This window comes from Ruditapes philippinarum, unplaced genomic scaffold, assembly GCF_026571515.1.
Source record: "Ruditapes philippinarum isolate M1 unplaced genomic scaffold, ASM2657151v2 ctg1899_1_1_1_1, whole genome shotgun sequence".
NCBI lineage: Eukaryota > Metazoa > Mollusca > Bivalvia > Venerida > Veneridae > Ruditapes > Ruditapes philippinarum.
This window is the reverse complement of record NW_026857526.1, coordinates 194,125-220,544: the sequence shown is the minus strand read 5'-3', so window position 1 is coordinate 220,544 and position 26,420 is coordinate 194,125. Positions and strand designations below refer to the sequence as shown.

Sequence of the window (26,420 nt, the reverse complement as noted above, 5' to 3'; positions counted from 1 at the left end):
GTGCAATGTACAATAACCATAAGAGTTATTGCCCTTTGTTACTTTTCCTTGTCATTGGAGTTTTCATTGGAATTCAATGAAACTTCATACAATGGTCAGCCTAATTAAAAGGAATACAACATACAAGAACCACAACTATCTTTAATTGCCCACAACCATAACTCTATTTCAATTCTTTGCAAGTATTCTGTCACATCCTCATTTCCAAAGCAGTCTTGCGGTTGTATTTATCACATTGAGTGATAGTTCTTGTTAAAGATTTCTTATAACCTTTTATTTGTTTGCTGTTAGAAAAAGTAAAAAAGTGGAGCGTTGCCCCTGCCTGGCAATGGCTCTTGTTACTAAGTGTTATCTTTTTTTAGGGCTTGTATGACTAAATAAAACTAAAACGATCAAAAGAAAAGTCACTAAAGTACCATTTTGTACATATGTCCATCCATTTGTCCACATTCAAAGCTTGTCAGGCTTTCACAGGTCAAACTGCTGGCAAGATTTCATTGCAGCTTCACAGTAGTGAGCAGTAACATACATAGTTGTGCATTTCAGCAGCAGGTTCTGCTTCGCTTCAATGAAACTTCACAGAAATGATCAGTAACATCCCTAGTTGTGCATATTGCTGGTATGTACTGTTTTACTGCACAAAATGGCTGCCAGAGCTGTAAATAGAAAAATCTTGTCCGGCTTTCACAGGTCAAACTTAACTGGTGGGATTTCAATGAAACTTCACAGAAATTATCAGTACCATCCCTAGTTGTGCATATTGCTGGTATGTTCAGCTTTACTGCACAAAATGGCTGCTAGAGCTGTAAATAGAAAAATCTTGCTCGGCTTTCATTTGGGATTTCAACATTACTTCACAGGAGTGATAAGTACCATCCCTAGTTGTGCATATAGCTAGCATGTTCTGCTTCGCTGCACGCAATGGTGGTCAGAACAATAAATAGAAAAAATCTTGTCCAGCTTTTACAGGTCAAACTGTTGGCAGGATTTGGACATTACTTCACAGGAGTGATCACTACCATCCCTAGTTGTGCATTTCCTAATATTTTTACTATAAAGAAAAAAACAACAACAAAAAACAATCAGTGTCAGGAAACTTTATAACTAAAGGGGCAAGTTGAAGTTGAGCTGGACTTGTCTTTCTACAAGTTCATTTGAAAAATTATTTCTATAATCATTGAAAAACAGTTGTTTCTTGTAAGCAATTCAGGACCATCATGGCCCTCTTATCTTAATAATTGTTCTTTTTTAATTCAGGCAGTCTATTTCGGATATATTGCTGTCTTTAGTAAAAACTTTGGCAGGAACAACAAAAGATCCATCCTGGCTCTACCTAATGCCGTGGGTACATTTTCTCTCTGGCGAATCATCACCCTTTGAAGCTCAGATTGTAGATGTTTCACATGACAGTGAAAAACCTGTGTGGTGGGGAATTGCTAAAATTAAAAATGAGGTGGAGTATTTCAAAGCAAAAACAGGAAAATGGGCAATGTGAGTATTTAGTTTTTTTACATCTGTTTTTAATGCACTGCTGCAGCTTCCTTATATTAGCTACATTAAACATTAAAAATTTTAAACTTATGAAATATTTATTTTAACTTTGAAAGTTTTTCAGACTTAAGAAATGCATTTATAATGTTTATAATTTGAAAGTTCAAAACTATAGATATAATATTTACAATCCAGGCTGAACTTAAAATGTATTCTGTAAAATTCTACATAATACATGTATTATTATACCCCCACCAAACTTAGTTTGGGTGTGCAGGGCTATATAGGAGTCATTTGTCTAGTCAAGTCCCGTTTCATCTCATATCAGGAACTGGAAGAGATGCAATACCACAATTCAATTCATAACTGACAGTTTGACATGATTGTGCATCTTTTATGACTAAGAAAGTATTTCAAAAATGTAACAAAGTTGCTATTATTACCTTGTTCTTAGTCAACCAATTTTAACAAGACGGGACTTTCACTTTACCCTCCATCTGTCTGTCTGTCCATCTGTCTACAAAACTGGATCCTGTGATAATGCAAAAAGTACTGAAAATATTTCTATGAAACATGACTTTGATTTTATCAAAATTTACTTTTAGTCCAGAAAATATATTTAAAAATTTTAAAGGATTATTTAATGATTTTTCAGAACCATCTCACAATAATGATGTAGCATCTGCAAATTGTGTAATTTTATATTCTTCACCATTTATAAGTATACCTTTAACATCATTACATTGTTTTATTCTAATAGCCAGTATTACTGTGCATAAAATGAAAATATATGGTAAAATTGGATCACCTTGCCTACAGCCTTGTTTAACTTTGAAGAATGTAGATAAAAAAAACCATTTAGTATATAACACAAGTTTCAGTATTGTTTAAAAATAATGATACATGTATATCCATTTCCTAAACATAGGGCCAAAAAACAGTGAAAGGCATTTTTTCTATTTAAAAGCTTTTTCAAAATCGATCATCATAATTTAACCTGGTATGTTATTATATTCAGTAAATTTCATTATATCATACAATAATCTAATATTCTCTCCAATATATCTATTTTGAACAAATCCAGTTTGATTATTTTGACACTAAAATAACTACAAAGCCTTTAATTATGCCCCTGAAGGGAGGCATAATATAATCCCACCGTCAGTCTGTGTGTCCCTACTTCATTCGTGTTCGGACTGTAACTTTGTCATACATAGAGTGATTTTGAAATAACTAGGCACATATGTCTACCACATCAAGACGATGTGTCGCATCCAAGAACCACGTCCCTACCTCAAACTGGTCAAGGTCACACTATCATTTTGAAGTTTCACATTATCGCAATTAGAGTAAATAGGTACACACATTTGTGTCTGGACTGTAACTTTGTCATGCATCAAATGATTTTAAATAACTAGGCCTAAATGTTGACCACATCAATAGAGGTATAACGATTCATCGATGCATCGCGATCTGTCTTGTCCTTGATGTATGCTTCGTAATGAAATTACAAATTCCAATATATTGCAATGCAATACATATTTCACCTCCCGATGTATTGATACAGCGGAAATGTATATCGCAATACACTTACAATATCTTCCAGGAGTATAAGGACTGTAAAACGTAGAAGAAAGAAAAATAGCTCGGATGAAAACAATAAACAAGCGCGACTATTATCATACCATCGTTGTCATCTCGTTTCCCCATGTCCGCGATCATTTAACGGTTACTAACCATGTTTTATCAATTCCATGTAAATTGGCTGGTGTTCTTTGAAATTGTTTATAATAAAAAACATAATTAGAGATCTGCGATTTCAAGAAAAAACAACCTACAAACATGAATTTGTAATTTTATTTTGTAGCACTTAATGTCGGATTAAAATAGTGATATTCGTCACTTATTTATACTTTCATTTCGTTGACATCATTTTCCCGTAAAAAAAACAACAAAACAAACAAACAAACAGAAAACATGAAGACTGCAAAATATGTAAAAGGGGAAATTACAGTCAATCCTCCATGGTCATATAATTCTCGAGTTTTGGGAACATTATAGTTTTTGGGGAACCATCAGACAGTTTTGTATAATGACAGTGGAAGACCGAACGTGGAGTGTTTGCAAAATTTGCAAACTCAAAATAGAATACACTGGGATTGAGCAAAAATCTTACAAGAAAACTGAGACTGAAACTTATAAACTGTCATTTTAACAGTTGTTGACCTAATTGTAGTACACTTGTTACTATTTTTTTTCACAAGAAAAATCTTTAGTGGTGTATTGTAAGACTGAAATTGTTAAACTACCATATTTACAGTAGTGGACTTTAGTGTTAGAATAGCTAGTAGATATCAATTTGCTGTTATGGTATAATTAAAAATACCTTTAATCCTCAAGTGATCAGAAAAGTAAATTGTTGAAAGATCAAAATCGGAAACCAAGTTATAACATCAAGTTAAAGAGTTTATTTTTAGCTCACCTTGCACAAAGTGCAGGTGAGCTTTTAGGATGGCCAACCAAATGGCGTCCGTCGTCCGTCCACATTTGATTTTAAATTGAGAAATTTTGTAACATAAACTCGTATTTCAAAACAAAGAAGTGAAGATGAATACAATTATCGGTGTGCTTCGTTGAAACAGGTATTTTGTTAACTATTTGTGAAGTATTAAGGGATGACATTTAGTATTTATGTAAATATCACCTCCCGTGATATGATTTCTAAAATTATACATTGTTTTCGGCGATCTCCGAGGTAATTTTTCTGAATGACGCAAATCCGATGAGAAATCGGGAAAGGGTGTGTGTGCATGCCTCACTAATTAGCGTGCATAAATTGTTTGATAATGCTGGATATATATTTTAAAATAAATTTGTCCATCTCAAGAACCCCGGGTTTGTATACGAATCAAAAAACAATTTTACAATTTACGAGATTGCCGGATGAAAAATTGAGCTAGAATATATAAAGATCAGATTTGATTGGTCCGTTGTTTTTTACACCAGCCAATGAAAATCGTTTGTTGGGCATAGGTCATTTGATGTCAAAAACATGTACAAATACAATGGACAACAACGGGTGAAGTTTTGTCTGTGAAAAAGGGTGGCAAAAAAAAAATGGAGGTGGGAGTGGTTAAAGCAGGAAAAGGGACTCTAAATGTGAAAAATGGGATGCTTGGGGTTGAAGAAACCAAATGCAATGGGCTTTTGGGAAGTCCTGTTCCAAAACGATCAACTAGACAAATCGAACAGAAAAAGGTGCTTCCCTTAACAAGATGAGCTGAAGATGAGGACCACTAAAAGAATCTTAGACCAAGTAAGATCATTTTCTTCTTTGTAGTTTAAAAGCCACTATCTAGAGTAAATAAGAAAAGAGGTTTAAGTTTTGTGCATTGGTGTAGTTAATAAACAATTCACATTACCCACCCTCTTTTTCTTCTGTCTTCCCCAATGTTTTCATGATGGTTTCCTGGGCAAGGGTTGGGGGTTGAATTAAAAAATGGCCTTGTTGGCAGGGGAACCTTTGCCAAATTTTTAATAGGTTCTGGAGATTTTTTTTCTAGCTTATATTAATTTTAAAGGGATTAGAACTAAGGCCCCCACTGATTACACGTTTTAAAACGGATTCGTTTTCGGGGATTTTTCCCATTCATAAACGTTTACCGATTTTGTTTATACTGTTTAAGTCGAAATGAACCATATTGTCTTCACAAATTTCTTAAAATCATTGGGCCTGTAATCATGGATTTTAATCAATTCTTAGTGGTTTATTCCAAAGTAAAGAAACGGAAAATGGGTGTTTTTTTTTACAAAGCCCTCCACACAGCATTAAACCGTGCAAAATTTTGCTCGTGAACATATACATTTTTGGGTAAAAAATGGGGGTTACAGATGGCAAAAAATGTGTGCTGACTCTAATCGTGATGAGCCTTGCACCATTCCCTTTATTTGTACATGTATTAAAAATAGAAAGAAAGACATGATTTGGCGACTCAAGTACATGGTGTGTAATAGTACATAGAGGTCCCCTGTTTAAAATTGGGTATTTGTTTCGGTTCTTAGCAGTCGTGTAACCCGTTTACAAAAATTGGTAAAAACCGTGGGAGCCTTAATTAGAAAGGAAATTTTCTTTATCTATGTTTTGTTTTAGTTTGATTATTTCCTTGTTTCCAAAACTAAATTTTGACAATTTTTATTGAGTGGTGATATTTTATTTGAATAATTTTCAATACATCTTTTTAAATTTTGAAAATTGTCTTTTTCATGGTAACTGCCAGGCTCATCAAAAGCTGTGGACAAAAAGATTGAAAAGTTATGGGCAGAACTGCATTGCCAAAACAAAGAGCAATCACAACTGCCTTTTTCTTAGTGAACATTGGACCCTGCCATTTTTTTTCCCGATATCAGGCGATCTCTAACCCATTTGCCAAACGTTTTCACTGAAAGGACAAGCCTGCTCTTGAAAAAACTAGTCTTTCTCCAACCAGTGGCAATGTACATAACAACACATGGTGTAGCCCCAAATCTGTTAAGGATGGAGTGAAGTCAAAAAGTGAAAGATAAGTAATATTTTGAATATGGATGGAGGCAATAACAAAAAATAATAACAAAGTAATCTTTCAGTGACTTTGGGGATGATGAAACTAGTCAAGTAGTAATGGATCATTTTAAAAGGATTGAAAAATTTCAAAATGTTTCCACATCTGAAGAAATTGTCAAGTCAGTTGAAAGTGTGCTACATTAACAAGTGGAAGACAGTGGAAAAGGATTAACTTAAGATATGAAATTGAAAGTAAAAAGAATGAAACATAATTTTGTTATGTGGAATGTATATATATTGCTTAAATAGTAATTGGCTCAGTGAATTTGTGTAAATTTTAACATATCAGATAAAAACATCTGAAGATATATAAATTGAGTATGTATCTGAGCCTTATTTGAACTTTTTTAAATTCACTAAATTTGCAAAGAGGCTTCCAAAGGGCCTCCAGCCCCCTGAAACCCCTAGCCATGGCGTTGCCCTGGACCGCACTCCCGGGCCCTAGCGGCCCCTCCCCCCCTGAACCCTCAACTTTTTCTTTCAAGAATTTAAGTTTCTGTGTAAAACTTTTACCCCTGCATGTACACATGTGTTTATCACCTCAATAAATGTAAGTGAAATGGAACAATAAATTATGGTAATTATCCATGGTGCTAGAAATACTTAATTATGCTTTATCATGTTAACTAAGCAAGAAGCTTATAATTGCCTAACCTTACAATGTTAGTCAATTTAAACCTTGAAAATCTACTCTAAATGACTTCCCAAACAGTAATTTTCTGAAAACATGAAAATGATTCGTGTAGAAAAATAACACAAGAAAAAACTGATTTGACTCATGAAAATTTTTGGCCAAACAGTCTGCACACTGAAATTCTGGACCCTTCCTGAGATCCCTGCTGTTTTGTTTTACATGATTTTATTTTAATGATTAAAACCTGTGTAAGAGCCACTCATTGAACAGGAAGAAGTTTTTGGTAGAAAGGGATGTCCAAATATGATAAACCATAGATGCTTGGGGGTTAGATCACCTGTCCCCCCAACAATGATACCCCTTGAGTAAACACCTTTATCAAAAATTATTTTAATATCCTAAACACTAATGGGATATCTGGTACAACTATAATACTGGTTTATATGCAAAAAAATACTGTTTACCATCATGTATTGAGACTTAATTCAGGGAAGGCAGGCAAAAATTGGGTTGGGCCCATTTTTTGGTAACATTTTTCTCAAGCAACTACTCTAGAGAACCTCATTTTAATATTTAGTATAAGCAGCATTAACAGACATTGTCCCGATACCATGGATTCGATTTCAGGTCTGTCATCAAATAGCCACTTCCATGTTATCTGACTCTAGTTTAAATTCATAATAATGGTCCCAATGGGTAGGAATTTTTTCCCTAACGATTTTCCTCAGCAACTATAACTTATCACGCCTTTTTGATATTTTTGGTATGCAGGAATCAAACCATGTAGGTCAACCATACAAGTGGGATATGATTCAATAGGTATCAGGTATGTTCTCTCCAACTTCCCGTTTGAATTGACTTAGTTTGAATTTTTGGCATTAATTGTAGAATGGAAGGAACATTTCCGTAACAGTTTTCTCAGCGACTACATAACACGCAGCCTTCTTGATATTTGGTAAATGTGACTTGCATTAAATATGTGGTCCCAAGTTCAGGTTATCGCTTAATCCACTTCCTGTTTACCGACTTAGTAAAATGTTTCGACATTACTGGTCAAGTGGTAGTAATTTTTGTAACATCACAGCCTCAATGAGTCATGTTATTTGGTATAAAACAAATTCAACCCGGCCATTTTTTGTCTTTTGACCCTTTTTATTGAAGTATTATCCAAAATTTGTATTTCGCCTTGTTTTAATGATGTCAAATTGTTAAAATTTTCATGATGTAAACACACTAAGGGAGTGTATTTTTAGCAACCATACTACCTTTAAAGAAAAGAAAAAAGAGGTAAATTTCTATTACACTTGATTGCATTCCTCTTGCTCAAAAAAACACTAACTAAATAACATTAAAGTATTTTTAAACATTTGCTTGTTTTTTAAATAAAGGAAAATCCAATTTTAAGATCCTATTCTTAAGGTGAGCGATATAGGGCCAATCCATGGCCCTCTTTGTTTTGTTATTGTAAATAGTTTTTATATTATTTTCGTAATTAAATGGCTGTAAACAAATGGCCCAAAATTTTTATATTCTAAAGTCTGAAGTCAGTATTTTGGATACGTATCGGCATAGGCAAACATAAAGAATCGCAATATGTACGCATTTCTTAAAAGTATGCAATACATATCGTGAAATGGGCATTGTTTTGAAAAAACCCAAAAATATTGTGATATGTATCGTGATTAGAAAAAAATGACAATGCACAGCCCTACACATCAAGAAGATGTGGTCGGTCCAAGAATTACGTTCTACCAAAAAATTCAAGGGGTCAAACTAACATTTTTGAAAGTTTCAACTTATCACAATTAGAAATTAATAGGGTTACAGCCAATCGTGTCCGTGGCTGTAACTTTGGGTCAATGCAATGGAAGGATTTTAAAATAAATGTTAAATGCATAAATGTTACAACATCAAGACGATATGTCGCTTCCAATAATCACGTCCCTACATCAAAGGTCAAGGTCACACTACCATTTAAAATTTAACTTTATCACAATAAGAGTTTATAGGTACACACATTGGTGTCCAGGCTGTAACTTTGTCATTCATCAAAGGATTTTAAAATAACTAGGCATATATGTCTACCACATCAAGATGACATGTCACAACAAAGACCAATGTACACACTTATTATGCTCCTTTCGGGGGAGCATAGTCGCCGCCTTGTCCGTCTGTCCGTCCGTCCGTTTTCTTGTCCGGGACATAACTTTGAAACAACAAAGAGGTTATCATTGAAATTTGTAGGTAGAATAGATCCCTTATTTGAAGTAGGTGTGCAGTGCACAGGAACCGGTAACTCTGGCTTGCCTAATTTTTAGCTCACCTGTTCACAAAGTGAAGGGTGAAGCTTTTGTGATAGCTTTTCGTCCGTCCGTCCGTAAACTTTTACTTTAAATGAAATTCCTCATAAACCACTAAGCCAATTTCATCCAAACTTCAACATGAATGTTCTTTGGTGGTCACCTTTGAAATTTGTTCAAGATAATTTAATTCCCATGCAAATAACTCGGTTGCCTGGCAACGCCAAAAGAAAAAACTTTAAATATCTTTCTTCTAAAAAAATCCAAAGAGCTAGAAGCTTAAGATATTTAGGCCATGAAACATATTCGCTCTAATGGGTGTCCTAACTAAGTTTGTTCAAAAAAAGCCCTGGGGTTCAAAATTGGCCCCGCCCCAGGGGGGAAATGATTTTCCCTAAATGCTTATAGTAAAAATTTTAAAAAATCTTGTTTTAAAGAACCCAAAGAGCTAGAGCTAAGATATTTAGCATGAAACATGTTCTAATGGATGTCTACCAAAAGTTTGTTTCAAAATAAGAGCCCTGGAGTCAAAAATTTGGCCCCCCGCCCCGGGGGTCATTGATTTTTCCTTATATGTGTATAGCAAAAACTTAAAAAATCTTCTTTAAAGAACCCAAAGACTAGAGCTAAGATATTTAGCATGAACATCCCTCTAAATGTTTGTTCAAATAAAAAACCCTGGGGTAAAAAATTGGCCCCCCCCAGGGGGTCATTGATTTTCCCTTGATGCATATAGTAAAACTTAAAAAATCTTCTTGTAAAAGAACCCAAAGACCTAGAGCTAAGATATTTAAGCATGAAACATCCTCTAATGGGGTCTACCAAGTTTTTTGGTTCAATAAAAGCCCTGGGTCAAAATTGGCCCAGCCCCCGGGGTCATTGATTTTCCCAATATGCGATATAGTAAAAACTTAAAAAAAATCTTGTTTTAAAGAACCCAAAGAGCTAGAGCTAAGATATTCAGCATGAAACATGTTCTAATGGATGTCTACCAAGTTTGTTCAAATAAGAGCCCTGGAGTCAAAATTGGCCCCGCCCCGGGGGTCATTGATTTTCCTTATATGTGTATAGCAAAAACTTAAAAAATCTTCTTTAAAGTACACAAGACCTAGAGCTAAGATATTTAGCATGAAACATCCTCTAATGGGTGTCTAACCAAGTTTGTTCAAATAAGAGCCCTGGGGTCAAAATTGGCCCTGCCTCGGGGGTCATTGATTTTTCTTTATATGTGTTAGGCAAAAACTTAAAAAATCTCTTCTTTTGAAAAAACAAATAGCTAGAGTTTAGATACTAAACTTGAAAACATCTTCTAGTGAGTGTCTACCAAGTTTGTTGTAAATAAAAGCCCTGGGGTTCAAAATTGGCCCCCGCTCTTGGGGGTCATTCATTTTCCTTATTTGTGTATAAACAAAAACTTAAAAAATCTTCTTTGAAAAAACTCAAATAGCTAGAGTTTAGAATATTAAGCACGAAGCATCCTTCTAGTGAGTGTCTACAAAGTTTGTTCAAATAAAAGCCATTGGTCAAAAATTGGCCCAGCCCCGGTGACATTGATTTTCCTTATATATGTATAGCAAAAACTTAAAAATCTTTCTTTGAAAAAAACCCAAAAAATAGCTAGAGTTTAGATATTAAGCATGAAATATTTTCTAGTAAGTATCTACAAAGATTGTTTCAAATAAAAGCCCTTTGTCAAAAACTGGCCCCCTGCCCCAGGTGTGTCATTGTTTTAAACTATATGTGTAAAGAAAAAACTTGACCAGCTAAACCTTAGATGTTTAGCATGAAACATCTTCTAATGGGTGTCTTCCAAGTTTGTTCAAATAAAAGCCCTGGGGTTTAAACTGGCCCCGCTCCGGGGGCCTATATACAGGTGAGCGACTTCAGGGCCATCATGGCCCTCTTGTTTAATTATTCCCCTTTGTTAATTTTTACACTTTGAACTTTGTCCGGGACATAACTCTTAAAGTATAAGAGGTATCAACATGAAACTTTGTAGGTAGATAGATCTCATTAAGTAGGTGTGCAGTGCACAAGAACTGTAACTCTGCCTTGCCTAATTTTTGAATTATTCCCCTTTGTTTATTTTTAAAAATAGAAATACTGTTAAATGTCTATTTCTAGAGAACTTATTGATGAATGATCACCAAACTTTGTTTGTAGCATTCTTGGGTAGTCTTTTATCAAGTTTGCTCATATTATTTTGATTGGCCCCCTTTAGGGGTCTCTAGGTCCAAAAATAGAAAAACCTTTAAATGTCTTCTCCTACAGAACTAATTGATGGATGATCACCAAACTTTGTCGGTAGCATTCTTGGGTAATGTTTTATCAAGTTTGCTCATATTTATTTGATTGGCCCCTTTTAGGGGCCACTAAAGCTAAAAATGGAAATACCGTTAAATGTCTATTTCTAGAGAACTAATTCATGGATGATCACCAAACTTTGTCTGTAGCATTCTTAGGTAGTTTTTTATAATGTTAAATAATATTATTTTGATTAGCCCCTTTTAGGGGCCGCAAAAGCTAAAAATAGAAATACCTTTAAATGTCTATTTCTACAGAACTTATTGATAGATGATCACCAAACTTTGTCTGTAGCATTCTTGGGTAGTCTTTTATCAAGTTTGCTCATATTATTTTGATTGGCCCTTTTTAGGGGCCGCTAGCTAAAAATAAAAATACCTTTAAATGTCCTTTTCCACAGAACCAATTGATGGATGATCACCAAACTTTGTCTGTAGCATTCTTCAATGGGTACTCTTTTATCAAGTTTGCTAAGATTTATTTGATTAGCCCCTTTTATGGGCCTCTAAAGCTAAAATAAAAAAAACCTTAGAACATCATTTTCTACTGAAATAATTAATAGACTGATGATCACCAAACTTTGTAGCATTCTTACGTAGTCTTTTATCAAGTTTGCTCATATAAATTTGATGAGCCCCATTTAAGCTAAAGCTTACATGCCCCAGGTCATGGCATTTCTTCAAGTTATTGTTTAAACATATTCTTTGCTCAAATTAAATATTAGAATATATTGACATTCCAACACTGAAAAGCAGTTGTTTCTGGTGAGGAACTCAGGGCCATCATGGCCCTCTTGTTGAATTATTGCCCTTTGTTTATTTTTACACTTTGAACTTTGTCCGGGACATAACCCTTAAATTATAAGAGGTATTAACATGAAACTTTGTAGGTAGATAGATGTCATTGAGTAGGTGTGCAGTGCACAAGAACTGTAACTCTGCCTTGCCTAATTTTTGAATTATTCCCCTTTGTTTATTTTTACACTTTGAACTTTGTCTGGGACATAACTCTAAAACTATAATAGATATCAATATGAAACTTTGTAGGTAGATAGATCTTATTGAGTAGGTGTGCACTGCACAAGAACCGTAACTCTGCCTTGCCTAATTTTTTAATTATTCCCCTTTGTTTATTTTTACACTTTGAACTTTGTCCGGGACAAAACTCATTTTGCCTAATTTTGGAGTTATTGCCCTTTGTTCATTTTGACACTTATAACTTTGTCCAGGACATTCTTCTAAAATTATAAGAGATATCAACATGAAATTTTGTAGATAGATTGGTCTCATTGGGTAGAATTGCAGTGCTAACTCTGCCTTGCATTATTTTGAAGTTATTGCCCTTTGTTTATTTTTAATTCTTACTTTTGTCCAGGACATAACTATTAAACTATTAGAGATATCAACATGAAACTTTGTAGGTAGATAGATATCATTGGATGGAACTGCAATGCTTAAAGAACCTCAACAAAGCCTTGTCTAATTTTGGAGTTATTGCCCTTTGTTCATTTTTACTTTTTGAATTTTACCCGGGACATAACTCTGAAACTATAAGAGATATCATCAGGAAACTTTATAGATAGATATATCTCATTGAAAAGAAGTGTAGTGCAAAAACATAACTCTGCCTTGCCTAATTTTGTAGTTTTTTTGCCCTTTGTTCATTTTTTTATACTTTCCTGTGTCAAAAACCTTCTCAGGGAGCATCACCCGGTTCAACCGGTTCTTGTAGTTTGAAGGTACTCGTTCTCTTGAGAAGAGTTTGAAGAACACCTTCATGTCCAGACTGTAACTTTGTCATACATGGAAGGATTTTAAAATAACTTGACACAAATGTCTACCACATCATGACACCCGGGTGTAAAAAGTCCATGCTTTTCCAGGGATTTCCATGGAAAATAAGAGGCTGGAGTATTGGAACAAAATTTTCCAGCCTGAAGGTGAGAAAAAATGGGCTGGAAAAACAGGGAAAAAACATGGAACATTTTCCATGCTGCATGGAATATTTTCCATGTTTTCCATGGAAAAGCATGGACTTTATTCCATGCTTTTCCATGTACATGGAGTATTGTACAAAAGTATGGATTTTTTCCAGGGTATTCCATGTGTCTGCCAACCATAGAGGCTGGACTTTTCACCATGGTAAATAGTCCAGCCTTGATGGAATAACATGGAAAAAATCCAGCCTAATTCCAGCATCCCTGAATGTTCTTAAAATGTAAAATTCTGGGACAGAATTCAGCACAGGAATGTTTTGGGTGGAATTTTTATGAGTTTAACATGATCACATATTTCTTTTACAAAATTTAATACATATCCTTTAGTCCAAATACAGAATAGAACACCCTACATTCACACTAACACAAACAGTTTTTTTCAAGCTGCAGGTTTGGTAGGTTCTGGTTTTCTTAGAATCCAACACTTTGTTTTTAGCAATTATTTTGCTCTTAGTCTGTCAGTGAGAAACTGTTTCAATCTTAAATTTGTTTCAAATGTTTCTGATTATTTAAATTACTATTTCTTTTATCGAAGTCTATTTTTAGTCCTCTGCCTGTGTTTCCTAGAACTTCTTGTGGTTGTTCTCACCTTTAAAGATAAAATTCATAATTAATTAAACACAGATGCGGTAATGAATTATGTTTAATTGCATATATGCAGTTATATTTCATATCTTTTAATAACATCAAATCTAATGTTTCAACAGTTATGATTAACTATTAAATATTAACTATGCTTATGCATATTCAAAAATACTCAAGCAATGCAGTATATCTTATTTTAAAGTGCACAAGTGTTTAAGAATTTCTCTGTACATTATGTATAAGAATTAAGTAAATTTGTGACATTATTTATTACCCAGTATGTATTTTTTCAAGAAAAGACATGGAATAAAAAAGTATTGAGATTTAAAAATATACCTTTTCAGGATTAACACTGCACATCATTATTAAACACTGCCGGTAATTCTCACAGTCAGCACTTGTCAAAGCCTGCAAATTATGTATGTATATTGTAAAATGTAATTTTAGATTGTTCAATTGAAAACACAACACATACATGTAAAATAACAAATGATTATGATGTACAAAACTACTGATTGTACCATTTAGTCCTATTTAATCAAATTGATTTAATTTGTTTAATTTGTAGGAAATGAAAAAGATCTACTAACTTGTCATTTAAACAATATACACAATCATTACAAAGAAATCATTGAATAATTTATATTTTACAGATTATACATGTATAGATTAAAACAATTGTCAGAAAAACAAATATAAAATAATATGAAAATATAAAAACAACCTTGATCTCTTGTTACAAATGTTAATAGTTTGATATATAACCTGTTTCTGCATTGATGTAACTTAAGGTTTATAAATACCTGATTCTGTTGTATATCTCCTTGATTCTGATTGTTATGACATACCAATACTTAAACACTTTAAAATCTTAAACAATATCTCCAAAACTGCTAAAATATCGAGTACATCCTCTGTAATTTGCACTCTTTGCTGACTCAGATATCTTAGAATTCAAAATTTACAACAGTTACTGGACAGGTCTATCATTATGTAAAACAGGGTAAATCTACTCATCATTTTAACTTTTATTCTTTGAACGTGAAAGAAAATATCAAATAGCTAATAGATATATAGATTTTAAAGATCATTACTGTAACATATTTTTGTACAAACTAGAACTATGGCTGAATGCGATTCATACCCCCACCAATGTCCTTGACAGAAGACCACTTGGAAAGGTGGTTAAGGGAATAACTTATGTGGCACAAATACATAAAAAGAAATTATCTCTGGTGAAAAAAATACTAATTGTACAGGTAATAGTATAAATATATATTATCAAATCATGTTCGAAACAGTTACAAATAACCTTTCATTTTCCCAATGTATTAAACATTTTATTTATAAGTCAATTTTTGACCTTCAAGTGTGGCCTTGACCTTAATCTGGCACAAGGGTAAGATGGGTTTTGCACATCACCCAGTTTGGTTGAACATTTGAGTAAAGTTTGAAGAAAATCCTTCCATTAGTATAGAATTTATAGAGTAGACACAATATATTGTCTAGTATTGGTTGTATGTAAATTTGAAGACTTAAAAAGGGGCATAACTTTGTCAAAATGCAATACAGAGTAATGAAACTTGACCTGCATATCTTATTTGCCACACCTCATATATCTTTTAAGTTTCAAGCAAATGCCTGCGCTAGTTTCAGAATTATTCAAGTACATGTTAAAATTTAAGAACATTTTCTAAGTCAATTTTTGACTTTCAAGTGTGACCTTGACCTTTAGCCGGCACAAAGGTGACATGGATTCTGCACATAACCTTGTTGAGGTAAAAATTTGAGTAAAGTTTGAAGAAAATTCTTCCATTAGTATAGGATTTATAGAGGCGGACACAACATATTGTCTAATATTTGATTGTATGTAAATTTGAAGTCTTAAAAAGGGGCATAAACTTTGGTAAAATGCAATACAGAGTTTATGAAACTTGAAGCGAACAGCATATCGGAATTGTGACCCTTCAAAAATATTTTAAGTTTCAAGCAATACTTTTTCTAGATTTAGAAATATTCAAATAAATGTTAAAATTTAAGAATATTTTCTAAGTCAATTTTTGACCTTAAAGTGTGACCTTGACCTTAAGCCAGCAGAAGAGTGGATATAAGTTCTGCACATCCCTGGTTGAGATGAACATTTGAGCCAAGATTGAAGAAAATCTTTCAATTAGTGTAAGGACTTACAGAGCGGACATGACATACTGTGTGTAATATTAGATTGTTTGATATTTGACCTTCAATTGTGACCTTGACCTTGAGCTGACACATGGGCAACATGGATTCTGCACATCCCCTTGTTGAGGTGAACATTTGAGCCAAGTTTGAAGAAAAATCTTTCAATTAGTGTAGGACTTACAGAGCTGAACCACAACATACTGTGTAATATTTGATTGTTTGATATTTGACCTTCAATTGTGACCTTGACCTTGAGCTGGCACATGGGCAACATGGGTTCTGCACATCCCCTTGTTGAGGTGAACATTTGAGCCAAGTTTGAAGAAAATCTTTTAAGTAGTGTAGGACTTACAGAGCTGACACGACATACTGTGTAATATTTAATTGTTTGATATTTGACCTTCAATTGTGACCTTGACGTTGAGCTGACACATGGGCGACAAGGGTTCTGCACATCCCCTGGTTGAGGTGAACATTTGAGCCAAGTTTGAAGAAAATCTTTCAAGTAGTTTAGGACTTACAGAGCGGACACGACATACTGTGTAATATTTGATAGTGTTTGATATTTGACCTTCAATTGTGACCTTGACCTTGAACTGACACATGGGCAATATGGGTTCTGCACATCCCCTTGTTGAGGTGAACATTTGAGCCAAGTTTGAAGAAAATCCTTCAATTGGTATAGGAGTTATAGAGCGGACACGAAAATGGAGACGGACCGACCGACGCGACAAAGCGAATCCATTATAGCCCCCCCCCCACATTTTGTGGTGGGGGTATAAAAAGATTGCAATGTCCTAGACACATTCTGCATTCTGAAATTTATAATGTTATCTCTCCCCAAAATAATCTCATGGAACAGCCTGATCTGTCGGATTGACCAGTGGAGTAAATTAGTCATGCATAGATGGTTGGAAAATGCTGGTCAATGAGTTATATCAGAGCTCTGATCTGTGTAGCGTAAAATCTCAGTGGATGTAGTATTTATTTTCCTAAATAAAAGCAATATATATTGATCAATTTAATATAGAATATATATGAGATTCTTTCATGCACTGTTTTTGTTTTGTTTATTTATTTATTTATTGTTATCCAAAAACATGAATTCTTAGAATTTAAAAATAGCAAGCAATGCAATCCCATCTGGATTATTATAGTGTCTGAATGATTGAATCACAGACTTTAATTAATTTATAGTTAACTTAAAGCCTGTAATTAAATGGATATTATTTCATTGTACATAAACTTCATGTAGATTTATTTAATTAATAATATTTAATATGTATTTAACAATCAATTCATTTACATCTTTAGCATAGACATTTTTCTGAGATACCCTTTTCCAACTACATGAATGTATAAAGTGTGAAATTTCAAATCATTTACAGAAATTGTATTAAAATAAATGATGATTTTATATTTTCTATGTAAATTTACAATATTGAGCTGAATATATACAGTAAGATTTCTTGTTGTAATTTTTACAAGTTTTTCCAGCATACTTAGAGAAAGTTTAACACATTTCCAGCATTAAAAAAATGTAAGTTCCACTTTCCATGCTACATGGGAGTAAAGTCCATGGTTTTCCAGTCTTTAACCACAAATGTCCAGCCAATTTCCAGCAATGCTGGAAATGGCTGGACCAGAAAAGTCCATATAGCATGGAAAAAATACCAATTCTCCATGAATTTCCATGGAATTCTATGCTTTTCCATAGTTTTCCAGGGTTTACCAGCCTCTCTTCCAGACGTACGCTGGAAAATCTACACCCGGGTAAGGCTCATATCCGTCTGTCCGTGTGTCCCCACTTACACAACAATCATGTCCAGACTGTAACTTTGTCATGCATTGAGGGATTTTGAAATAATTTGGCACAAATGTATCTCATAACAAGATTTTGCTGCGTCTAAGAACTACGTCCCTTCTTCAAAGGTCAAGGTCACACTTATATTTTGAAGGTTCATGCTATCACAATAAGAGATTACAGGTACAATGATACAAAGAACAATATTATTCAGCAATTAGTTACTTTCATTCTCTTCTTTTCATAATATTTGCATGCTTATTATATAATAAGAAACCTTTTCGGGGGCATTTGTCACTTGGGTGACAGCTCTTGTTTTGTTGGATATACTACCAGATGCCAATTTATAAACAGCATTTTAATAAAGTTATTGATCTCCAAGTTTTCAAAAATTGTTTTGGTTTATTTTCTTTTGGAATAAATGTTACTGTTCTTAGTTTTTGACTTCTTGAAATAGTATTTACATAATTTCCATAATTTATAGTCCTAACTACAAAATGCCCCTTCGGTTCCAAAACGTGTTAGAAAAGTTTGTTACTGGGCTTGTAATATTTTTCATATTATTTTAATTGTTAAAGATCCTGTATGTTTTGAAATTGATATTATAACTGTGTATACCACACTTACAAGAAATTACATATGTATATAACTATGCAAATAAAACAATTTTCAAACAACGATGAATATGTAAAATATGTACTGCAAATATTTTTGCACATTATATGTAATCAATTAATTATATGCACTCATTTCTTATTGGAAAATTTGACTTAGAATTTATAGAAAATAAATTTGTAATAACCTCCCTTTATTTAGATGAAAAGTTAAATGGTAATATCTTTATAAATTATGCTTATTGGAACTTACAATATTGACAAATTTTAATTTGAGCATCATATTTATATAATAAAACTATAAAAAAATTGTGTTACAGGATCTTTAAAGAAACTTCATCATATGAGAGTAAACCTTCAAGCTTTAGAGATTCATCATTTGTCAACTTAGTATCTACACAATTTCTCAATTCTCTATCAATGTTTGATTCTGCAGTCAAATTGACCTCATAATATGAATTTTCATAATAACAACAAGTTTTTTTCTAATATATACTTTTGGTGATAAATAAATGTTCCATCATCCATTTCTATAAAAGGTATGACTTTGTCTGAGCAATGTGATTTCATTAAACTTAAAAAACTAGGTAGAAGATTTTTCTCCGTTATTGAATTTCCATAAACCTCTTCCATGATTCACGTGAACAAAAAAAAAATATCTAAAGATATAATTGAATGATCAGACTTGTAGCTAACATCAATATCAGTTAGCTCAGGGTGAGCTTTTAGGATCGTTGAATGTCCGTTGTCCGTCCACATTTGTTTGATAACACTCTAGTGGTCACATTTTTGCCTCAATCATCATCAAACTTTGTCAGAATGCTTGTCTAGGTATTTGCATAGATGAGTTCGAACATTGGTCATCAAGGATGAAAAACTAAGTGATAAGAGCTAAAAATAGAAAAACCTTGTTAAAACTCTAGTGGTCTTTTTTTTACTCACTTGTCATCAAACTTAGTCAGGATGCTTGTTTAGGTAATTGCTCGCATGAGTTTCAATAAGGGTCATCTCTGATAAAAAATTAGGTCAAAGGAGCTAAATATAGCAAAATCTTTTTAACACAAGTAGCTACTGTTTTGATCGAAATATCCTGGACATTGGTCTGATTATAACTAAAGAACACATAGACCTAAGAACTTCAAACTGGGCATGGTGATTGGTCATGACCAGCAGATGACCCCTATTGATTTTGGGGTCAAGGGGTCAAAGGTCACATTGACCTTGTAGGTAAAAACGGTTTTGGATCAATAACTAAAGAACGCTTAGGCCTTGGAACTTCAAACTTGGTATGATGATTGGTCATGACCAGCAGATGAATGAACCCTATTGATTTTTGGGTCAATGGGGCCAAAGGTCAAGGTAACATTGACCTAGTAGGTAAAAATAGTTTCCAGAACACTTAAGCCTAGAAACTTCAAACTTTGTATGATGATTGGTCATGACCAGCAGATGAACCCTATTGATTTTGGGGTCAAGGGGTCAAAGGTCAAGGTCACATGACCTTGTAGGTAAAAACGATTTCCGATCAATAACTAAAGAATGCTAAGGTCTAGGAACTTCAAACTTGGTATGATCATTGGTCATGACCAGCAGATGACTCCTATTGATTTTGGGGTCAAGGGGTCAAAGGTCAAGGTCACATTGACCTTGTAGGTAAAAACGGTTTCCAATCAATAACTAAAGAACAATTAGGCCTAGAAACTTCAATCTTGGTATGATGATTGGTCATGACCAGCAGATGACCCCTATTGATTTTGGGGTGAAAGGTCAAGGTCACAATGACCTAGTAGGTAAAAACGGTTTTCGATCAATTATTAAAGAACACTTAGGCCTAGGAACTTCAAACTTGGTATGATGATTGGTCATGACCAATAGATGAGCCCTATTGATTTTGGGGTCAAGTGGTCAATGTCATATTGACCTTGTACTTAATGACAGTTTCTGACTAATAACTCAACAACTCAAGTTGCCTTGGTTGATATTGTTATATTAAACTAAAAATGCTTTTGGTATACCCATTTGAAGGTCTTATGTAATATCACAACTTGCCTGCCATTAATGAGGCCTACATGATTCATAAAATTTATGCATATATTATTTGGTAAGATTTCTTATAACTTAAATTGCTGCACACAACCTATGGGGTCACAATAATAATTACTTTGTGACTAGTCATGACCAGTAGATACTAGATAACCCTTATTAATTGTTCACTGGGTCAGAAGTCATGCATAATAACCTGATAACATGACTAATTGGCTGCCGGTAGGGGGCATACAATTGTTTTACAAACAATTATCTTGTTATGATATCTAATTTAGGATTTTGTACTAGATTATAGTATAGTCCAAGCAAATTATTCATTTTCATTAAAGGTATCAATATCAACAAAAATATTTTTTAAGAATTTGGACTATATAATTATGTTAGGTGCATAAATATTGACTTATATTAAAGTCAAACAATACCTGTAAAATATAGAACATCCATTATCAGCGGTTTTAACTGAATTAATTTTAATATTGAAATTCTTTCTGAATTAAATTGCTACACCCGTGGCATTTGATTTTCTATGACTAAAATAGCATAAACTATTCCACTTGCAGACAAAGTATATCAGCTTCTTTAGTTTGAAAAAGATTTAACACATCACATCTTTAAATACTATCATTTAAATCACGGCAACCGCAACAATAAATTTTGAGACTACTTTATCATTTACAAATTTCCTTTTTTTTGTACAATATATGTATATATTTGTGTTGTTTTGTAGAAAACTGGAGACGGTTTTAGAAAATTTGGAGCCATTATTTGAGATGGATCATCTTCTACCACGTACATTTATGACAGTGATAAATCTGAATGAGTTGGAAAAAGTCATTATCACAGGCAAAATACCAGTTGAAACATGTTTGGCTACTATCACCTATTACGCTAAAATGTACCAACCAGAAATGCATTTTGACTATTATAACAGATGTAATTATTTTCTGGACCCAAGCCTTGAAGAAAAGGTATTTGTCAATAGCAGACATGCATTACTAGTAATGAAACTGGTACTGCTGTACATTCTGCACTATTTTTGCAAGTACTTGTACCGATACTGAATTGCTCATTCAAAAGTTTGTGCAGTTGGTACTGCATTATTAACTCAAAAAAGTGGTACTGGTATACTGCAGAAACAAGGCAGTAATTACTTATGCTTACATTTAATATTGAAAGTGATAACTATTATCTTTAATGAATCTATCTATTTATTTTATTTTAGTTATGGATGATCATCAAACTTTTAGATCATGAATCTGATTTAAAAAAAAAAAAACATTATGTAAATTTATATGAGAAATTTTACTAGATCAAAATGTGGTCATGCCAACTTAATCAGTACCATTACCAGGACATATGTACTAGATTTTTTTACATAAAATACTGCAATACTAGTTACTTTATTTTGGAAGACAAATTAAGTACCAGTAGCAGTACTTTTATATTTTCACATAAGACACATAGACAAGCAACAAATACAATATAACATTGTACAGTCTTTATATCAAACATTTTATCCACAAGATAAGTATTAGAAAAACATAAATATTTTTTGGTTATTTAACGTGAGAAAACAAAAACTATTTCACCAAAAAATATTTATTATTTATGTTGAAGGTAAACCATTGTATTACCATATTACTGTTTATGGGATAATGTGCCCTCATCCAAGCCCTGGTGATGGATGAGGGGCATTATTGGAGTAAACGCCAGAGGCTGAGCATGTATACTTCCTTTCATAAACTTTGAAATAACAACAGTATTACTCCACCAAGAATTACCAAATAAGGATAAAGTCTGTAAAAGCATAGCTTTATGGGTATTCAAAACAGAATAAGATTTCTTATTACGATACAATGAAAACAAATAGTTCACTACTTCAAATTCAGTTGTGCAAAAGGGATTTTTATATTGTTTAGTACACCAAAAATACCATCGCTGCCATGCCAAACCATATTGTTTTCTTGTTCCTGGTCTCCATGCCAGATGACCTCAACAGCTTCTGGTGAAATGTTTCTATTGATGAATGATTTCCTGAGATAATAACACAAATCAAATTTAATGACTTCCCTAGAGGATTTGGAGATCTGCTGCGAGCCAATGTCAGTACATCTTTGTGACATGGCAACCTGACAGGAAAAGAAATCATACTGTGTAACACTAAAGGAAACCAGGGTTGAGATTTCGAAAAAGGCAAATTTAAAAGTGCTTTCTCAACCTTATTTTCATTGACTTTGTTTATAACTTTACTAATGAGATTAAAGTGTGGAAAAATATATGGCAAGAAACATTGCCATGATCTTGTAAAGGCATCATAGAAAAAAGCCCCTGATTCTGAGAACTAAGATACAAATTTACTTAATTGCTTATTTATTCTAGAGGCAAACAAATCAATATCAGGCAAAAAGAAATGTTAAGACAGCCTTTGAAAAATTACAGGTTTAATTAAGCATCCATCCATTCAGTGCTATCAGAAAAATTTCTTGAATAGAAATCTGCTGTGGTATTTTCTTTCCCAGCTATAAAAGAAGCAGAAATGAAAATATTTCTATCAAGACACCACTGCCATAAAGTTCTTGATAAACCATCTGAATATAATGAGGCCATACCACCCATGTCATTTATATAACTTCACTGCTGTTACACTGTCACTTTGAAATTCTATAAGAACATCAGTGCAATTATAATATAAAGATTGAAGAGCAAAATTAATTGCTGTCAATTCTAAAAAAAATTATGTGGTTTTTACATTCATCAACTGACCAGCGATCTTGTGCTGACTCATTAGAAAACAGATCAACACAACCCCATCCTAAAAGCGATGAATCCTTCCTACACATAAAATCTACCTTTCGTGGTCGTATTCTCTTTCCATTTTTAGCTCACCTGTCACAAAGTGACAGGGTGAGCTTTTGTGATCGCTTTTCGTCCGGCGACCGTCCATCGTCCGTCCGTAAACTTTTACTTTAAATGACATCTCCTCATAAACCACTGAGCCAATTTCATCCAAACTTCACAGGAATGTTCCTTTGGTGGTCACCTTTAAAAATTGTTCAAAGAATTTAATTCCATGCAGAACTCTGGTTGCCATGGCAACGGAAAGAAAAAACTTTAAATATCTTCTTTTAAAAAACCGTAAGAGCTAGAGCTTAGATATATTGGCATGAAACATCTTCTAGTGAGTGTCTACCAAGTTTGTTCAAATAAAAGCCCTGGGGTCAAAATTGGCCCCGCCCCGGGGGGTCATTGATTTTCCCTATATGCATATAGTAAAAACTTAAAAAATCTTCTTTTAAAGAACCCAAAGAGCTAGAGCTAAGATATTTAGCATGAAACATGTTCTAATGGGTGTCTACCAAGTTTGTTCAAATAAAAGCCCTGGGGTCAAAATTGGCCCCGCCCCGGGGGGTCATTGATTTTCCTTATATGCATATAGTAAAAACTTAAAAAATCTTCTTTTAAAGAACTCAAAGAGCTATAGCTAAGATATTGAGCATCAAACATGTTCTAATAGGTATCTACCAAGTTTGTTCAAATAAAAGCCCTGGGGTCAAAATAGGCACCGCCCCAGGGGGTCATTGATTTTCCCTATATGCATATAGTAAAACTTAAAAAATCTTCTTTTAAAGAACCAAAAGAGTTAGAGTTAAGATATTTAGCATGAAACATGTTCTAATGGGTGTCTACCAAGTTTGTTCAAATAAAAGCCCTGGGGTCAAAATTGGCCCCGCCCCGGGGGGTCATTGATTTTCCCTTTAATATGCATATAGTAAAAACTTAAAAAATCTTCTTTTAAAGAACCCAAAGAGCTAGGGCTAAGATATTTTGCATGAAACATGTTCTAATAAGTGTCTACCAAGTTTGTTCAAATAAAAGCCCTGGGGTCAAAATTGGCACCGCCCCAGGGGTCATTGATTTTCCTTATATGTGTATAGCAAAAACTTAAAAAATCTTCTTTGAAAAAACCCAAATAGCTAGAGTTAAGATATTAAGCATGAAACATCTTTTAGTGAGTGTCTACAAAGTTTGTTCAAATAAAAGACCTGGGGTCAAAATTGGCCCAGCCCCGGGGGTCATTGATTTTCTTTATATGTGTATAGCAAAAACTTAAAATCTTCTTTGAAAAAACCCAAATAGCTAGCTAAAAGCCCTGGGGTCAAAATTGGCACCGCCCCAGGGGTCATTGATTTTCCTTATATGTGTATAGCAAAAACTTAAAAAATCTTCTTTGAAAAAACCCAAATAGCTAGAGTTAAGATATTAAGCATGAAACATCTTCTAGTAAGTGTCTACAAAGTTTGTTCAAATAAAAGCCCTGGGGTCAAAACTGGCCTGGCCCCAGGGGTGTCATTGTTTTTAACTATATGTGTATAGTAAAAACTTAAAAAAAAATCTTCTTTTAAAAAGCCCAATGAGCAAGAGCTTAGATGTTTAGCATGAAACATCTTCTTATTATTCTACGAAGTTTGTGCAAATAAAAGCTCTTGGGTTAAATTGGCCCTGCAACGTTTGGGGGGAGGGGGGGGGGGGCCTATATACAGGTGAGCGACCTCAGGGCCATCATGGCCCTCTTGTTTGTTTTGACATTATCACACCACCAAATCAATTCATGTTTACTATCTTCAAAAAGCTGAACTTTATTTTGAAAGTTATTATCTGAACCTAAACCACAGATTTTATTTCTTTCTAATGAACTGTAATGAAGTGGGGCCTCTAAAATGGCATAGAAGGTATTAATTACCAAACCAATAAAAGATGCTAACTCTTGCACTTACACAACAGATTGTTGTAACAGATTGTGTGCCTTTTCAAGAATTTTTTTCTTCTGTGAGAAAAACTTAGGCTTGAGAATTTTAGTAATCACCCTTGGAGCTGAACTAAGACCAAAAGGTAGAACAACAAATTTCCAAACTGATCCTTTCCAATGAAATTTTAGATATTTCTGAAAATCAGAAAGAATAGGAACTGAAAAATATGCACCAGCAAGATCTACCGATGTAAAATAATCATTAATTTGGATAAGGTCTAACACAATTTTGAGATGTTCCTGTTTAAAATGTTTGTATTTGACAAATTTATTTAATTTTTTATATGCCCGAAAGGGCATATTATGTTATACCCCCTGGCGTCTGTCCGTCCGTCCGTCTCTTAGCAATTTGGTTTCCGGAGCATAACTTAAGTTCCATTTGACCCACAATGTTCAAACTTCATAGAATGATTGTCCATATTGGGTAGAAGATCCCTATTGATTTTGGGGTCAAAGGTCAAGGTCACTATTACTTTGATACTTAAAACAGTTTCCGTCCGTTAGCAATTTGTCCATTAGCAATTTGGTTTCCGGAGCATAACTTAAGTTCCATTTGGTCCTAAATGTTCAAACTCCTTAGGATGATTGTCCATATAAGGTAGAAGACCCCTATTGATTTTAGGGTCACAAGGTCAAAGGTTAAGGTCATTATTACCTTAAAACTGAAAACAGTTTCAGGAGCATAACTTAAGTTCCATTAGACCCACAGTGTTCAAACTTCATAGGATGATTGCCCATATTGGGTAGAAGGACCCTATTGATTTTGGGGTCACAAGGTCAAGGTCACTATTACCTTGATACTGAAAACAGTTTCCGTCCGTTAGCAATTTGTCCGTTAGCAATTTGGTTTCCGGCGCATAACTTAAGTTCCATTTGGCCCACAATGTTCAAACTTCATAGGATGATTGTCCATATTGGGTAAAAGACCCCTATTGATTTTGGGGTCAAAAGGTCAAAGGTCAAGGTCACTATTACCTTGATACTGAAAACAGTTTCTTGGGCATAACTTAAGTTCCATTTGACCGACAATGTTCAAACTTCATAGGATGATTGTCCATATT

The 26,420-nt window shown here is 33.8% G+C and overlaps 1 protein-coding gene across 1 annotated transcript in view; it reads left to right on the top strand.

Moving 5' to 3' along the window:
- The window catches only part of LOC132750079 (E3 ubiquitin-protein ligase rnf213-alpha-like), a 162,222-nt gene that overhangs the window by 43,856 nt on the left and 91,946 nt on the right, over positions 1-26,420 (top strand). The window contains exons 7-8 of the mRNA XM_060740016.1: positions 1,258-1,491; positions 21,280-21,520. Coding sequence (XP_060595999.1) covers positions 1,258-1,491; positions 21,280-21,520 — 475 coding nt within the window. The remainder of the gene's footprint in view (positions 1-1,257; positions 1,492-21,279; positions 21,521-26,420) is intronic.